This window comes from Balaenoptera physalus (genome assembly GCF_965194825.1).
Source record: "Balaenoptera physalus genome assembly, chromosome: 10".
NCBI classification, from domain to species: domain Eukaryota; kingdom Metazoa; phylum Chordata; class Mammalia; order Artiodactyla; family Balaenopteridae; genus Balaenoptera; species Balaenoptera physalus.
In genome coordinates this window covers 58,654,281-58,670,720 of record NC_138889.1, presented here as the reverse complement: position 1 = coordinate 58,670,720, position 16,440 = coordinate 58,654,281, and the positions used below count along the sequence as shown (strand labels likewise).

The 16,440-nt window shown below is 36.8% G+C and overlaps 1 protein-coding gene across 2 annotated transcripts in view; it reads left to right on the top strand.

Annotated features, from left to right (window-relative positions):
- ACER3 (alkaline ceramidase 3) overlaps positions 1-16,440 on the top strand; it is a 186,378-nt gene that overhangs the window by 137,667 nt on the left and 32,271 nt on the right. For both annotated transcript variants that reach the window (XR_014250236.1, XM_082410380.1), the window contains exon 7: positions 6,764-6,822. Coding sequence is in view for 1 of the 2 variants with exons in the window: in XM_082410380.1 (XP_082266506.1) it covers positions 6,764-6,822 (59 nt within the window). In the remaining variant the exon portion in view is untranslated. The remainder of the gene's footprint in view (positions 1-6,763; positions 6,823-16,440) is intronic.

Below are 16,440 nucleotides of genomic sequence, written 5' to 3'. Positions count from 1 at the left end.
TAGGTGCAGTCCTTCACAACAACAAAAGCAGACACAACATTCCCCATTTATCTTAACTGTTGTATTCAAGGCTGGAAGACTTGTGGTCATACGCAGCCAGGCCTACATCATCCCAGGCTGGATATTAGTTAACCCTTTACTCAGACCATGATGTCCCCAGGGTCTAGTACAATGCTCAATACATATTTGTTGGATTCCATTTAATAGAGAGACCACAAGTAGAAGGCTGGAGTCATAGCAGGGCCTTATAAGAGAGTCCACCTAAAACATCAGGGTATAGAAAGGTTGAAAGTGAAAGTATGGAAAAATATATACCATGCAAACACTAAGCAAAAGAAATATGGTATAGTTATTTTAATATCAGACAAAATAGACTTTAAGGGGAAAGTATTTCTATTGATAGAGAAGGATTACTTTGTAGTATTAAAAGTATTCAATTCAGAAAATTGTATTAATTTAAAACTTGTATGTACCTTTAATATATATAATACCTCAACATATATAATGAAAAAAAATGACTGAACTAGAAGAAAAAATAGAAAAATCTATAATCTTTGGGGATTTTAATACACAACTCCCAGTAACTCAAGAAGATATAGAAGATTTAAACTACTTGATTAAAAAACTTGACCTATAGAGCAAATGTAAAATACTGCACCCAACAATTGCAGAAGCACTTTGTTTTTCCACATTTACAAAAATTGACCATATACTTGCTCATACAGTAAGTCTTAACAAATTTCAAAGGATTGTAATCAGAATATAATTTCTGACTGTAATGCAATTATGTTAGAATTTAAGTAATATAATTTTAAATAATATAGATCAAAGAAATATAGAAATTTCCAATCATAGAAATTGGAAAATATTTTGAATTGAATCAATGAAAATAAATACATGTTAAAACTTGGGGGACCTTCTGGTGGTCCAGTGGGTAAGACTCCGTGCTTCCAATGCAGGGGGTCCAGGTTCAATCCCTGGTCGGGGAACTAGAACCCTCATGCATGCCGCAACTAAGAGTCCACGTGCCGCAACCAAGAAGTCCGCATGCCACAACTAAAGATGCCACACGCCTCAACAAAGATCCCATGTGCAGCAGCCAAGACCCAGAGCAGCCAAAATAAATATATATATATATATGTATATAAAAGAATGGCTACATTAAAAAAAAAATTGGATTCAGCAAAATTCGTATTTGGAGGGAAATATCTAGCCTTAAAATGTGTGTACCAGAAAAAAAAGGCTAAAAAAGGAAAGATATAACGTATATTTCAAGAAGTGAAAGATAAAAGCAAAAAGGAATACAATAGAAAACAAATATGCTATGGGGAGAATCAGCAAAGCCAAAAGTTGCTTCTTTAAACAGACAAGTAAAATTAACATACCCTTGGTGAATTTGATCAAGAGGGGAAAAGGCAAGCACAAACAATATCAGATATGAAGGGACTTCCCTGGTGGTCAGTGGTTAATAATCCGTCTTGCAGTGCGGGGGATGCCAGTTCGATCCCTGGTCGGGGAACTAAGATCCCACATGCCACGGGGCAACTAAGCCTGCGCACCACAACTACTGAGGCCGTGCATCACAACTAGAGAGCCCATGTGCCACGACTAATCAGCCCATGTGCTCTGCAGCCCACACACCACAACTACAGAGCCTGTGCACCTCAACTAATGAGCCCGTGCACTGTGAGATCTCGCACACCACAGCTAACGAGCTCATACGTCGCAACGAAAGATCCCATGTGCCGCAACTAAGACCTGACGCAGCCAAAAAATAAATATTAAAAAAAAGAAGAAATGAAAAAGTGATATCACATCAAGTCCTGGTGACATTAAAAAGTTAATTGAATATTATGAACAACTTTATGTCAATAAATTTACATTTTTCATTTTTATTTTTTTAAATGGACAAATTCCTAAAAAAGTATAACGTGTAGAAACTTAGAGAATACAAAACCTGAATTGTCCTATAAACAATGAAAAGTAGTTCAATCAGTAGTCAGAAATTTGTGTGCAAATATGACTTTGCTAGAATGTTTACCACACATTAAAAGAAGAAATAATTCCAGTCTTAACGCAGATTCTCATAGTGAATAGAACAAAAAGAAGAGATACTCTCCAACTCATGTATGAGGCAAGCAAAACTTTAATACCAGTAAGGAGAGTTTGAAAGAGTTAAAATAACAGGCAGAAGTCCTAGGCAAAATATTTCCAAACCAAATCAGCCAATATAAACAAAAATAGGATAAAGCATCATGACTAAATTAGATATATCCCAGGAGTATCAAGTTGGTTAGACTATTAATCAGTATTAGAAAATTATATTAAAAGATTAAAGGACAAAAATTATATGATTATCTCAAGAGATACAGAAAAGTATTTGATAAAATATATTAATTCATGATTTTTAAAAACTCTTAGCAAACTAGAAATAAAAGAGGGCTTCTTAATCTGATAAAGATTATTAAAAAAAATATTTTTTTAATCCTACACTCAGTGTAACACTTAGTGATGAACCATTGAAAGCTTTCTCTTTGAGACTGAGCATGAGATAGCAGTACTTGTTATTACCAATTCTATTCATATTGTACTGGAGGACCAGGCCCACTCAGTTAAGCAAGAAAAAGAAGTGAAAATTATTGAATTAAAAAGGTGAGACAAAACTGTAAATATTCACAAGTGATATACAAATGTATATAGGGAAAACCTAAAGACTCTACAAATAAATTATTAGAAGAGATTTTAAAAGGTAAAGTCACATTATATAAAAGCAGTTTGCAAAAAAAATGGTTGTATTTATATATAATAGCATCAAACAGGTAGAAAATGACATTTAAAAATTACTACTTATGATAATCATCTAAAAATATTTATAAAGTACCTAGGAGTAAATCTAGCATAAATGTCTAAGACCTATATATGGAAGAAATTATAAAACACATTTACAGACATTAAAGAATACCTAAATTAAATAGCTATACCATTATTACAAGACACAGACAACACTAATTTAATCTTAAAATTAAGAATTTAGGGTCATAAAAAGACAAAATAACGAGAGTGAACACATAACACTATAGAGTGGAATAAGATATTCACAACACGTATAATCAAGCAAAGACTAGTATATGTAAAGACCTCCTACAAACCAATAAAAAAAAGTAGGAGACCCAGTAGAAAAATGGATGAGACATTTCACAAAAGATTATATCCAAATGGCCAATAAACATATGAAGTGGTATTCAATCTATATTAGTCATCATGGAAATGAAAATTGAAAACACAATGAAATACCACTACATACTCAACAGAATGGCTAAAATAAAAAAGACTTTATAGTACCAAGGGCTGACTAGCAAGGATATTAAGCAACACTCATACACTGCACGTGGGAGTGTTAATCGGTATAACCACCTTGGAAAAGCGTTTGTAAAAACTACTAAACTTGAATTTGTGCATATGCTATGATCCAGCAGCTTGGCTCCTGGGCATACGCCCAGTAGAAATCCCTGAACATGTACACCAAAAATTATATATATATATATATATAGATACACACACACACGCACACACACACACACACACACACACACATATTTTTTAACATCTTTATTGGAGTATAATTGCTTTACAATGTTGTGTTAGTTTCTGCTGTATAACAAAGTGAATTAGCTATATGTATACATATATCCCCATAGCCCCTCCCTCTTGCGTCTCCCTCCCACCCTCCCTATCCCACCTCTCTAGGTGGTCACAAAGCACCGAGCTGATCTCCCCGTGTGATGCAGCTGCTTCCCACTAGCTATCTATTTTACATTTGGTAGTGTATATATGTCAGTGCTACTCTCTCACTTTGTCCCAGCTTACCCTTCCCCCTCCCCATGTCCTCAAGTCCGTTCTCTACGTCTGCATCTTTATTCCTGTCCTGCCCCTAGGTTCATCAGAACCATTGGTATTTTTAGATTCCATATATATGTGTTAGCATACGGTATTTGTTTTTCTCTTTCTGACTTACTTCACTGTATGACAGACTCTAGGTCCATCCACCTCACTACAAATAACTCAATTTCGTTTCTTTTTATGGCTGAGTAATATTTCATTGTATATATGTGCCACGTCTTCTCTATCCATTCATCTGTCGATGGACACTTAGGTTGCTTCCATGTCCTGGCTATTGTAAATAGTGCTGCAATGAATATTGTGGTACATGACTCTTTTTGAATTATGGTTTTCTCAGGGTATATTGCCCAGTAGTGGGATTGCTGGGTCATATGGTAGTTCTGTTTTTAGTTTTTTAAGGAACCTCCATACTGTTCTCCATAGTGGCTGTATCAATTTACATTCCCATCAATGGTGCAAGAGGGTTCCCTTTTCTCCACACCCTCTCCAGCATTTATTGTTTGTAGATTTCTTGATGATGGCCATTCTGACCCGTGTGAGGTGGCACCTCATTGTGGTTTTTATTTGCATTTCTCTAATGATTAGTGATGTTAAGCATTCTTTCAATCTGTGTATCTTCTTTGGAAAAACGTCTGTTTAGATCTTCTGCTCATTTTTGGATTAGGGATTAGGTTGTTTGTTTTTTTGATATTAAGCTTCATGAGCTGCTTGTATATTTTGGGGATTAATCCTTTGTCAGTTGCTTTGTTTGCAAATATTTTCTCCCATTCTGAGGGTTGTCTTTTCATCTTGTTTATGGTTTCCTTTGCCATGCAAAAGTTTTTAAGTTTCATTAGGTCCCATTTGTTTATTTTTGTTTTTATTTCCATTACTCTAGGAGGTGGGTCAAAAAGGATCTTGCTGTGATTTATATCAAAGAGTGTTCTTCCTATGTTATATATGTGTATAGCAGGATTATTATAAATAGCTAAAACTTAGACCCCAATGTCCATCAGCAGTAGAATGGATATATAAAATATACATATTCAAATAATGGAATATTAGATAGCAATGAACACTGATATACCACAGCTCATATAACGAGTTGAATGAGGCTCACAAACACAATACTGAGTAAAAGAAGCTTGACACAAGTATATAAAACGGAGTTCCATGTATATTGAGGTTCAAAACAGGCAAAACTGAACTCTAATGTGAGAAGTCAGCATAGTGGTAAACCTCAGGGAAGAGAAGTGTATAGAACTTGAGAGAGGGGTATGAGGTTGATTTTTGGTATTCTGCCAAAGTTCAGTTTTTTGACCTAATGAAGTCAAAAATTGCAAAGATATTTGTTTTGTGATAATCCTCAAACAGTGTTTATGTTTTGAGCACTTTGTGTGTTATATTTTAATTTTAAAAGTTTTTTAAAGTTAAAACAGGAACAAGTAAGTAAGAAAATGACAGACAACCAAATAAAAAAATAGGTTTGAACAATAGCAGATATCAAATGGCCAGTGAACATAACATACAGTGTTCAACCTGTAATCGGAGAAATACATATTAAAAACCACATAGACTGACAAAACTTTAGAAGTCTGACTATATCATGTTTTGAGTATGTGACATAAAAGAAACACTCAGAATACACGTTGGTTGGAGTAAAGGTTGGTATAACCACTTTGGAAAACAGTTTGACATTTTTAGTAATTTTGGTAATAATATACCCTCTGACCCAGCAGTTACATTCCTAGGTACATACCCTGGAGACACTTTTGTATGTGTGTACTAGAATATATGTGTAAAAATGTTCATAGCAGTGAAAACTGGAAATAACCTCAAAATGTCCATCAACACAAGAATTGGTAAATAAATTGTGGTAGTTATTTATGTGATATCAAAAATGAATGAACTATGGCTACGTATACAACATAATTGAATCCTAAAAGATAAAACAAAAACAAATGTATGTAACATTATTCTATTGTAAATTAAAATTAAAATTTTAAAAACTTATTTAGGAGTTCATATTTAGTATGCCAGTTTAAGTTAGTAAACACGTAAATAAAAGCAAGAAAATGTGTTTATTATAAAAGTCAGGAGAGTTGTTTCCTCTAAGGAGTAGGGGAGAGGGTTGGACTGGGAAGAGATAACATGTGTCTTGACCTGAATGGTACTTTCCCAGCTATTGGCTTTATAAATATTTAAGTTATACATTTATATTCTATGCAGTTTTCTTGTATTTAATATTTCACACTTTTAAAAGTTAAATTTTCCCACTAGGTTCAGGTTTCCAGGTAGTAGTACCTATCCAGTGCTCAATATAGAAGAGAAAGAGGTTAGTTGTTGTAGCCAAGTCTGGGAAGATGTGGGAGCATATAGAATAAAGAACACAGGGGAGTCGATTAACCTCAGTCAAGAAGAAATGGGCACCTCTTTCTTTAGAAACTAGGAATGGGAGAAAGAATGCAGGGAGAGGGTGCATATGAATGCAGAAACACTTAGGAGGAGAGTTTAAAAGAGTTCAGATTTATAAGATGGGAAGTAGAATCATTTGCTGAAAGTGAAGCTAACAAGAAGGAAAGGATCTCTAGGGAATATGAGGCAAAAATACAGCATTTGTTCAGGTTTCAGCAGATATTTAAAATTTCATGTAACTATTCAGAATTAAAATTGACATGAGACTTCTGATATTGATTATTCACAAGCAGGCTGTTTCCTCAAAGGTTAGTATAACTCTTCATTATATAATTATACATCTGTTCTTTAAAATGTAATGAAAGATAATAAATGTTTACATTTAACTGGGAGGGCTATTTTTGTAGGCAAAATATACTTCCTTTGCTAAAGAATCATGATTTTACTAACTTCATTTTCCCTTCTTCAGGTCATGTATGGAATGTTGGTCTTCACATTAGTAGTTCGATCTATTTATATTGTTACATGGTAAGTAGTTTGGATCATCAAAAGAGTATACTTAGGTGGTAAATCTGTAGCCTAAACTGAAATAACACATAAAACCCAACTCCAGAAAGGCTATTGATAGAAAACTTATAACCCAACATTTATTATGGTATATTGCAAGAAATACTAATTCTTTAAGTAAGTTGTTAATAGGCATCACGTGAAATCAGTAGTTGTAAAATTGAAGAAATTTGAGGAAAGCTATGTGTGATGGCCTCCTTTTGAATATTTATAATGTACATGAGTTTATTAAAGGCCTTGAAAAATCCTACAGTAGAAAAGAAAATAATTGTTTTTGCGTTTCTCAAACTACTTAACTAAGGAACCCTTTTTGCAGAACACCTCTCAAGGAAGACTATTAGTGTCACAGAGAAACAGTATTCCAGAAAGATCATTTAGGAAATAGGCATAATATTTATAGAGTTCATGAAAAATAAAATAAGAAATATTTCATGTGAGTACCTGACATAGGGCCTGGCCATATAACAGATGCTCAGTAAGTAAATAGTATGATTTATGGGTTTGTTCCTGTTTTTTTCTTTTTTTTTTTAAAGTTTATGTCCTTTTATTTTAGTTTTTTTTTTTTTTTAATTTATTTATGGCTGTGTTGGGTCCTCGTTTCTGTGCCAGGGCTTTCTCTAGTTGCGGCAAGTGGGGGCCACTCTTCATCACAGTGCGCGGGCCTCTCATTATCATGGCCTCTCTTGTTGCGGAGCACAGGCTCCAGACATGCAGGCTCAGTAATTGTGGCCCATGGGCCCAGTTGCTCCGTGGCATGTGGGATCTTCCCAGACCAGGGCCCGAACCCGTGTCCCCTGCATTGGCAGGCAGATTCTCAACCACTGCGCCACCAGGGAAGCCCTGTTTTTTTCTTTTTTAATTAAACTTTTTGTTTTGAGATAATTGTAGAAGCACATGCATTTGTAAGAAATAATAGAGATTGTCTGTACCCTTTACTAGTTTCCTCTAGTGATAATGTCTTGCAAAACTGTAGTACAATATCATAACCATGATTTGACACTGACAGAGTCAAGATACAGAACAATTCTATCACCACAAGGATCCCTGTGTGGTCTTTCTGTAGCCACACCCAATTCCCTCCTACCCCGTTCCCTTACCCCCTATGCTTAACCCCTAGCAACTACTAATCTGCCCTTCATTTCTCCAATTTTTCATTTTCAGAGTGTTATATAAATGGAATCACACAGTATATATAACCATTGGGATTGGCCTTTTGCACTCAGCATAATTCACTGGACATTAATACAAGTTGTTGAGTGTATCAATAGTTCACCCTTTCTATTGTGAGTAGTAGTCCATGATATGGATGTACCACAGTTTAATCATTCACCTGTTGAATAACATCTGGATTTCCAATTTTTTATTTCTAGTTTTTTACTATTACAAATAAAGCTGCTATGAATATTTGTTTACAGGTTTTTATGTGAATATAAATTTTCATTTCTCTGGAATAAATGCCCAGAGTGGAATTGCTAGGTTGTATGATAATCATATGTTTCATTCTTTTTAAAACTTTCAGACTGTTTTTTTTTTAATTAATTTATTTTTGGCTGCGTTGGGTCTTCGTTGCTGCATGTGGGCTTTCTCTAGTTATGGTGAGCGGGGGCTATTCTTCATTGCAGTATGCGGGCTTCTCATTGCGGTGGCATCTCTTGTGGAGCACGGGCTCTAGGGCGCACAGGCTTCAGTAGTTGTGGCTTGAGGGCTCTAGAGCACAGGCTCAGTAGTTGTGGCGCACGGGCTTAGTTGCTCCGCGGCATGTGGGATCTTCCCAGACCAGGGCTCGAACCCGTGTCCCCTGCATTGGCAGGAGGATTCTCAACCACTGCACCACCAGGGAAACCCAACTTCCAAACTGTTTTCCAGAGTGGCTCTACCATTTTACATTCCCACCAGCAGTGTATGTGTGACCCAGTTTCTCTGCATCCTTGCCAACATTTGGTGTTGTCACTATATTTTATTTTAGTCATTCTTACAGATATGTACTGATATCTCATTGTGGTTTTAATTCTTCTTTCCCTAGTGGCTAATGATGTTGAACATATTTTCATGTGCTTATTTACCATCTATATATCCTCTTTGGTGAAACGTCTGTTCATGTCTTTGCCCATTTTCTAATGGGATTGTTTCTCTTTTTTTTATTTGAGTTTTGAGCATTCTTTACATATTCTAGATACTAATCCTTCATCAAATATGTGGCTCACAAATATTTTCTCACAGTCTGTACCTTGTCTTTCATGCTGTTCACAGGGCCTTTCACAGAGCAAAAGTTTTTAATTTTGATGAAATCAGTTTATCAATTTTCCTTTTACGTATCATGCTTGGGCATGCAGGCTAAGGACTCAATGCCTAACCCTAGGTTTTCCCGTTTTTTACCAAAAGTTTTGTATAGTTTTACATTTAAGTTTATGATTTATTTTGAGTTAATTTTTATGTAAGGGGTAAAGAGTAGGTTGAGGTCCATTTTTTAACCTACAGAGGTCCAACTACTTCAGGACCACTGGTTGAAAAGGCTGTTTCTTCACTGAATTGCTTTTGCACCTTTCTCAAAAATTACTTCGGTATATTTGTGTGGATGTATTTTTGAGTTTTTTTATTCTGTTGCATTGATTTAGGTGTCTATTCTTCTACCGGTCCTACTCTCTGATAATTGATTACTCTACCTATAAAATAACTCTTCAAATCATATAGATTGATTCCTCTCACTTCTTTTTCAAAACTGTTTTTTCTATTTGGGTTCCTTTGCCTTTATGTATAAATTTTAGAATAATAATGTCTATATTTAAAATCTTATTGGCATTTTGATAGGAATTGCGTTAAACCTGCATATCAATTTGTGAAAAATTGACATCTTTACTATGTTCAGTCTTCCAGTCTATGAACACTGTGTGTCTTGTGTGTCTCTCCATTTGTTTAGATCATCTTTGATTTCTTCCATTAGCATTTTGGAGTTTTGATTTTTTTTTTAATTTTTGAATTTTATTTCATTTTTTTATACAGCAGGTTCTTATTAGTCATCCATTTTATACACATCAGTGTATACATGTCAATCCCAATCTCCCAATTCATCCCACCACCACCCCCACCCCCCGCCGCTTTCCCCCCTTGGTGTCCATACGTTTGTTCTCTACATCTGTGTTTCAATTTCTGCCCTGCAAACCGGTTCATCTGTACCATTTTTCTAGATTCCACATATATGCATTACTATATGATATTTCTTTTTCTCTTTCTGACTTACTTCACTCTGTATAACAGTCTTTAGATCCATCCACGTCTCTACAAATGACCCAATTTCGTTCCTTTTTATGACTGAGTAATATTCCATTGTATATATGTACCACATCTTCTTTATCCATTCATCTGTCGATGGGCATTTAGGTTGCTTCCATGACCTGGCTATTGTAAATAGTGCTGCAGTGAACATTGGGGTGCATGTGTCTTTTTGAATTATGGTTTTCTCTGGGTATATGCCCAGTAGTGGGATTGCTGGGTCATATGGTAATTCTATTTTTAGTTTTTTAAGGAACCTCCATACTGTTCTCCATAGTGGCTGTATCAGTTTACATCCCCACCAACAGTGCAAGAGGGTTCCCTTTTCTCCACACCCTCTCCAGCATTTGTTGTGTGTAGATTTTCTGATGATGCCCATTCTAAATGGTGTGAGGTGATACCTCACTGTAGTTTTGATTTGCATTTCTCTAATAATTAGTGATGTTGAGCAGCTTTTCATGTGCTTCTTGGCCATCTGTATGTCCTCTTTGGAGAAATGTCTATTTAGGTCTTCTGCCCATTTTTGGATTGGGTTATTTGTTTTTTTAATTTTGAGCTGCATGAGCTGTTTATATATTTTGGAGATTAATCCTTTGTCCATTGATACGTTTGCAAATATTTTCTCACGTTTTGAGGATTGTCTTTTCATCTTGTTTATGGTTTCCTTTGCTGTGCAAAAGCTTTTAAGTTGCATTAGGTCCCATTTGTTTATTTTTGTTTTTATTTCCATTACTCTAGGAGGTGGATCAAAAAAGGTCTTGCTGTGATTTATGTCAAAAGAGTGTTCTTCCTATGTTTTCCTCTAAGAGTTTTATAGTGTCTGGTCTTACATTTAGGTCTTTAATCCATTTTGAGTTTATTTTTGTGTATGGTGTTAGGGAGTGTTCTAATTTCATTCTTTTACATGTAGTTGTCCAGTTTTTCCAGCACCACTTATTGAAGAGACTATCTTTTCTCCATTGTATATCCTTGCCTCCTTTGTCATAGATTAGTTGAACATAGGTGCATGGGTTTATCTCTGGGCTTTCTATGCTGTTCCATTGATCTGTATTTCTGTTTTTGTGCCAGTACCATATTGTCTTGATTACTGTAGCTTTGTAGTATAGTCTGAAGTCAGGGAGTCTGATTCCTCCAGCTCCACTTTTTTCCCTCAAGACTGCTTTGGCTATTCGGGGTCTTTTGTGTCTCCATACAACTTTTAAGATATTTTGTTCTAGTTCTGTAAAAAATGCCATTGGTAATTTGATAGGGATTGCATTGAATCTGTAGATTGCTTTGGGTAGTGTAGTCATTTTCACAATATTGATTCTTCCAATCCAAGAACATGGTATATCTCTCCATCTGTTGGTATCATCTTTAATTTCTTTCATCAGTGTCTTATAGTTTTCTGCATACAGGTTTTTGTCTCCCTAGGTAGGTTTATTCCTAGGTATTTTATTCTTTTTGTTGCAATGGTAAATGGGAGTGTTTCCTTACTTTCTCCTTCAGATTCTTCATTAGTGTATAGGAATGCAAGAGATTTCTGTGCATTAATTTTGTATCCTGAAACTTTACCAGATTCATTGATTAGCTCTAGTAGTTTTCTGGTGGCATCTTTAGGATTCTCTATATATAGTATCATGTCATCTGCAAACAGTGACAGTTTTACTTCTTCTTTTCCTTTTTGTATTCCTTTTATTTCTTTTTCTTCTCTGATTGCCGTGGTTAGGACTTCCAAAACTACGTTGAATAATAGTGGCGAGAATGGGCAACCTTGTCTTGTTCCTGATCTTAGAGGAAATGCATTTAGTTTTTCACCATTGAGAATGAAGTTTGCTGTGGGTTTGTCGTATATGGCCTTTATTATGTTGAGGTAGGTTCCCTCTATGCCCACTTTCTGGAGAGTTTTTATCATAAATGAGTGTTGAATTTTGTCAAAAGCTTTTTCTGCATCTATTGAGATGATCATATGGTTTTTCTTCTTCAGTTTGTTAATAAGGTGTATCACATTGATTGATTTGTGTATATTGAAGAATCCTTGCATCCCTGGGATAAATCCCACTTGATCGTGGTGTATGATCCTTTTAATGTGTTGTTGGATTCTGTTTGCTAGTATTTTGTTGAGGATTTTTGCATCTATATTCATCAGTGATATTGGTCTGTAATTTTCTTTTTTTGTAGTATCTTTGTCTGGTTTTGGTATCAGGGTGATGGTGGCCTCATAGAATGAGTTTGGGAGTGTTCCTTCCTCTGCAATTTTGTGGAAGAGTTTGAGAAGGATGGTTGTTACCTCTTCTCTAAATGTTTGATAGAATTCACCTGTGAAGCCATCTGGTCCTGGACTTTTGTTTGTTGGAAGATTTTTAATCACATTTTCAATTTCATTACTTGCGATTGGTCTGTTCATATTTTCTATTTCTTCCTGGTTCAGTCTTGGAAGCTTATACCTTTCTAAGAGTTTGTCCATTTCTTCCAGGTTGTCCATTTTATTGGCATAGAGTTCCTTGTAGTAGTCTCTTAAGATGCTTTGTACTTCTGTGGTGTCTGTTGTAACTTCTCCTTTTTCATTTTTAATTTTAATGATTTGAGTCCTCTACCTCTTTTTCTTGATGAGTCTGGCTAATGGTTTATCAATTTTGTTTATCTTCTCAAAGGACCAGCTTTTCGTTTTATTGATCTTTGTTATTGTTTTCTTTTTTACTATTTCATTTATTTCTACTCTGATGTTTATGAGTTCTTTCCTTCTGCTAACTTTGGGGTTTGTTTGTTCTTCTTTCTCTAGTTCCTTTAGGTGTAAGGTTAGATTGTTTATTTGAGATTTTTCTTGTTTCTTGAGGTAGGCTTGTATAGTTATAAACTTCCCTCTTAAAACTGCTTTTGCCACATCCCATAGGTTTTGGATCGTCGTGTTTTCATTGTCATTTGTCTCTAGGTTTTTTTTGATTTCCTCTTTGATTTCTTCAGTGATCTCTTGGTTATTTAGTAACGTATTGTTTAGCCTCCATGTGTTTGTGTTTTTTACGTTTTTTCCCCTGTAATTGATTTCTAATCTCATAGCGTTGTGATCAGAAAATACGCTGGATATGATTTCAATGTTCTTAAATTTACTGAGGCTTGATTTGTGACCCAAGATGTTATGTATCCTGGAGAATGTTCTGTGCACACTTGAGAAGAAAATGTAATCTGCTGTTTTCGGTTGGAATGTCTCATAAATATCAATTAAATCTATCTGGTCTGTTGTGTCATTTAATGCTTGTGTTTCCTTATTAATTTTCTGTTTGGATGATCTGTCCATTCGTCTGTTGTGTCATTTAAAGCTTGTCTTTCCTTATTAATTTTCTGTTTGGATGATCTGTCCATTGGTGTAAGTGAGGTGTTAAAGTCCCCCACTATTATTGTGTTACTGTCAATTTCCCCTTTTATAGCTGTTAGCAGTTGCCTTATGTATTGAGGTGCTTCCGTGTTGGGTGCATATATATTTATAATTGTTATATCTTCTTCTTGGATTGATCCCTTGATCATTATGTAGTGTCCTTCCTTGTCTCTTGTAACATTCTTTATTTTAAAGTCTGTTTTATCTGATATGAGTATTGCTACTCCAGCTTTCTTTTGATTTCCATTTGCATGGAATATCTTTTTCCATCCCCTCACTTTCAGTCTCTGTGTGTCCCTAGGTCTGAAGTGGGTCTCTTGTACACAGCATATATATGGGTCGTTTTTGTATCCGTTCAGCAAGCCTTTGTCTTTTGGTTGGAGCATTTAATCCATTCACGTTTAAGGTAATTATTGATATGTATGTTCCTATGACCATTTTCTTAATTGTTTTGGGTTTGTTTTTATAGGTCCTTTTCTTGTCTTGTGCTTCCCACTTAGAGAAGTTCCTTTAGCATTTGTTGTAGAGCTGGTTTTGTGGTGCTGAATTCTCTTTGCTTTTGCTTGTCTGTAAAGCTTTTAATTTCTCTGTCGAATCTGAATGAGATCCTTGCTGGGTAGTGTAATCTTGGTTGTAGGTTCTTCCCTTTCACCACTTTAAGTATATCATGCCACTCCCTTCTGGCTTGTAAAGTTTCTGCTGAGAAATCAGCTGTTAACCTTATGGTGATTCCCTTGTATGTTATTTGTCGTTTTTCCCTTGCTGCTTTCAATAATTTTTCTTTGTGTTTCATTTTTGCCAATTTGATTACTGTGTGTCTCGGTGTGTTTCTCCTTGGGTTTATCCTGTATGGGACTCTCTGCGCTTCCCGGACTTGGGTGGCTATTTCCTTTCCCATGTTAGGGAAGTTTTCAACTATAATCTCTTCAAATATTTTCTCGGGTCCTTTCTCTCTCTCTTCGCCTTCTGGGACCCCTATAATGCAAATGTTGTTGCGTTTAATGTTGTCCCAGATGTCTCTTAGGCCTCTGTCTTCATTTCTTTCCATTCTTTTTTCTTTATTCTGTTCTGCAGCAGTGAATTCCACCATTCTGTCTTCCATGTCACTTATCTGTTCTTCTGCCTCAGTTATTCTGCTATCAATTCCTTCTAGTGTATTTTTCATTTCAGTTATTGTATTGTTCATCTCTGTTTGTTTGCTCTTTAATTCTTCTAGGTCTTTGTTAAACATTTCTTGCATCTTCTCGATCTTTACCTCCATCCTTTTTCCGAGGTCCTGGATCATCTTCACTATCATCATTCTGAATTCTTTTTCTGGAAGGTTGCCTATCTCCACCTCATTTAGTTGTTTTCTGGGGTTTTATCTTGTTCCTTCATCTGGTACATAGCCCTCTGCCTTTCCATCTTGTGTAACTTTCTGTGAATGTGGTTTTTGTTCCACAGGCTGCAGGATTGTAGTTCTTCTTGCTTCTGCTGTCTGCCCTCTGGTGGATGAGGCTATCTAAGAGGCTTGTGCAAGTTTTGTGATGGGAGGGACTGGTGGTGGGTAGAGCTGGCTGTTCCTCTGGTGGGCAGAGCTCAGTAAAACTTTAATCCGCTTGTCTGCTGATGGGTGGGGCTGGGTCCCCTCCCTGTTGGTTGTTTGGCCTGAGGCGACCCAACACTGGAGCCTACCCAGGCTCTTTGGTGGGGCTAAATACCAACTCTGGGAGGGCTCACGCCAAGGAGTACTTCCCAGAACTTCTGCTGCCAGTGTCCTTGTCCTCACGGTGAGACAGAGCCACCCCCTGCCTCTCCAGGAGACCCTCCAGCACTAGCAGGTAAGTCTGGTTCAGTCTCTATTGGGTCACTGCTCCTTCCCCTGGGTCCCGATGCGCACACTACTTTGTGTGTGCCCTCCAAGAGTTGAGTCTCTGTTTCCCCCAGTCCTGTCAAAGTCCTGAAATCAAATCCCGCTAGCCTTCAAAGTCTGATTCTCTAGGAATTCCTCCTCCCATTGCTGGACCCCCAGGTTTGGAAGCCTGACGTGGGGCCCAGAACCTTCACTCCAGTGGGTGGACTTCTGTGGTATAAGTGTTCTCCAGTTTGTGAGTCACCCACCCAGTAGTTATGGGATTTGATTTTATTGTGATTGCGCCCCTCCTACTGTCTCATTGTGGCTTCTCCTTTGTCTTTGGATGTGGGATATCTTTTTTGTTGAGTTCCAGTGTCTTCCTGTCGATGATTGTTCAGCAGTTAGTTGTGATTTTGGTGTTCTCGCAAGAGGGAGTGAGAGCATGTCCTTCTACTCCGCCATCTTGAACCAATCTCCGGAGACTTCTGCTAGGAAAATCACTGACTTGGTACTGAGAAGGAAGTGAACTAAAGCTTTGATTTTTTTTAAGCAGTTGTAAATGGTATTGTATTTTTAAATTTTGGTGTCCACACATTTATTGCTATTATATAGGAACACAGCATATTAATAACAGTACCAGAGAGATCAGGATGGCAGAATAGAAGGACATGGAGCTCACCTCCTCCCACAGATACATAAAAAATACACCTACATGTGGAACAGTTCTCACAGAATAACTACTGAACACTGGCAAAACATCTCATACAACCAGAGCCGCAAGAAACATCACCATGTAACTGGGCAGGATGAAAGAGAAAAAAAAAAGGAATTGGGATTCGACCTATACCCTGGGAGAGTGCTGTAAAACAGGAGAGTTTCTCTCACCCTGGGAACCCCCATCTCTGGCTGGAAGATCAGCCAGGACAGAAAGGGAGCGTCAGAGGTTCAGAGGAGAGTGCAGCAACTGCCTTGCGGCAGGCAGGGTGGAGAGAGACCAGCACAGTCATGGCCACCCTGCTGCACTCCCCAGCCTGAGACATGCATCTGCTGGTGTGTGCAGGGGCTGGGTGCTGAAATTCGGGCTTCAGAGGACAAACCTGGGGAGAGGACTGGGGTTGGCTCT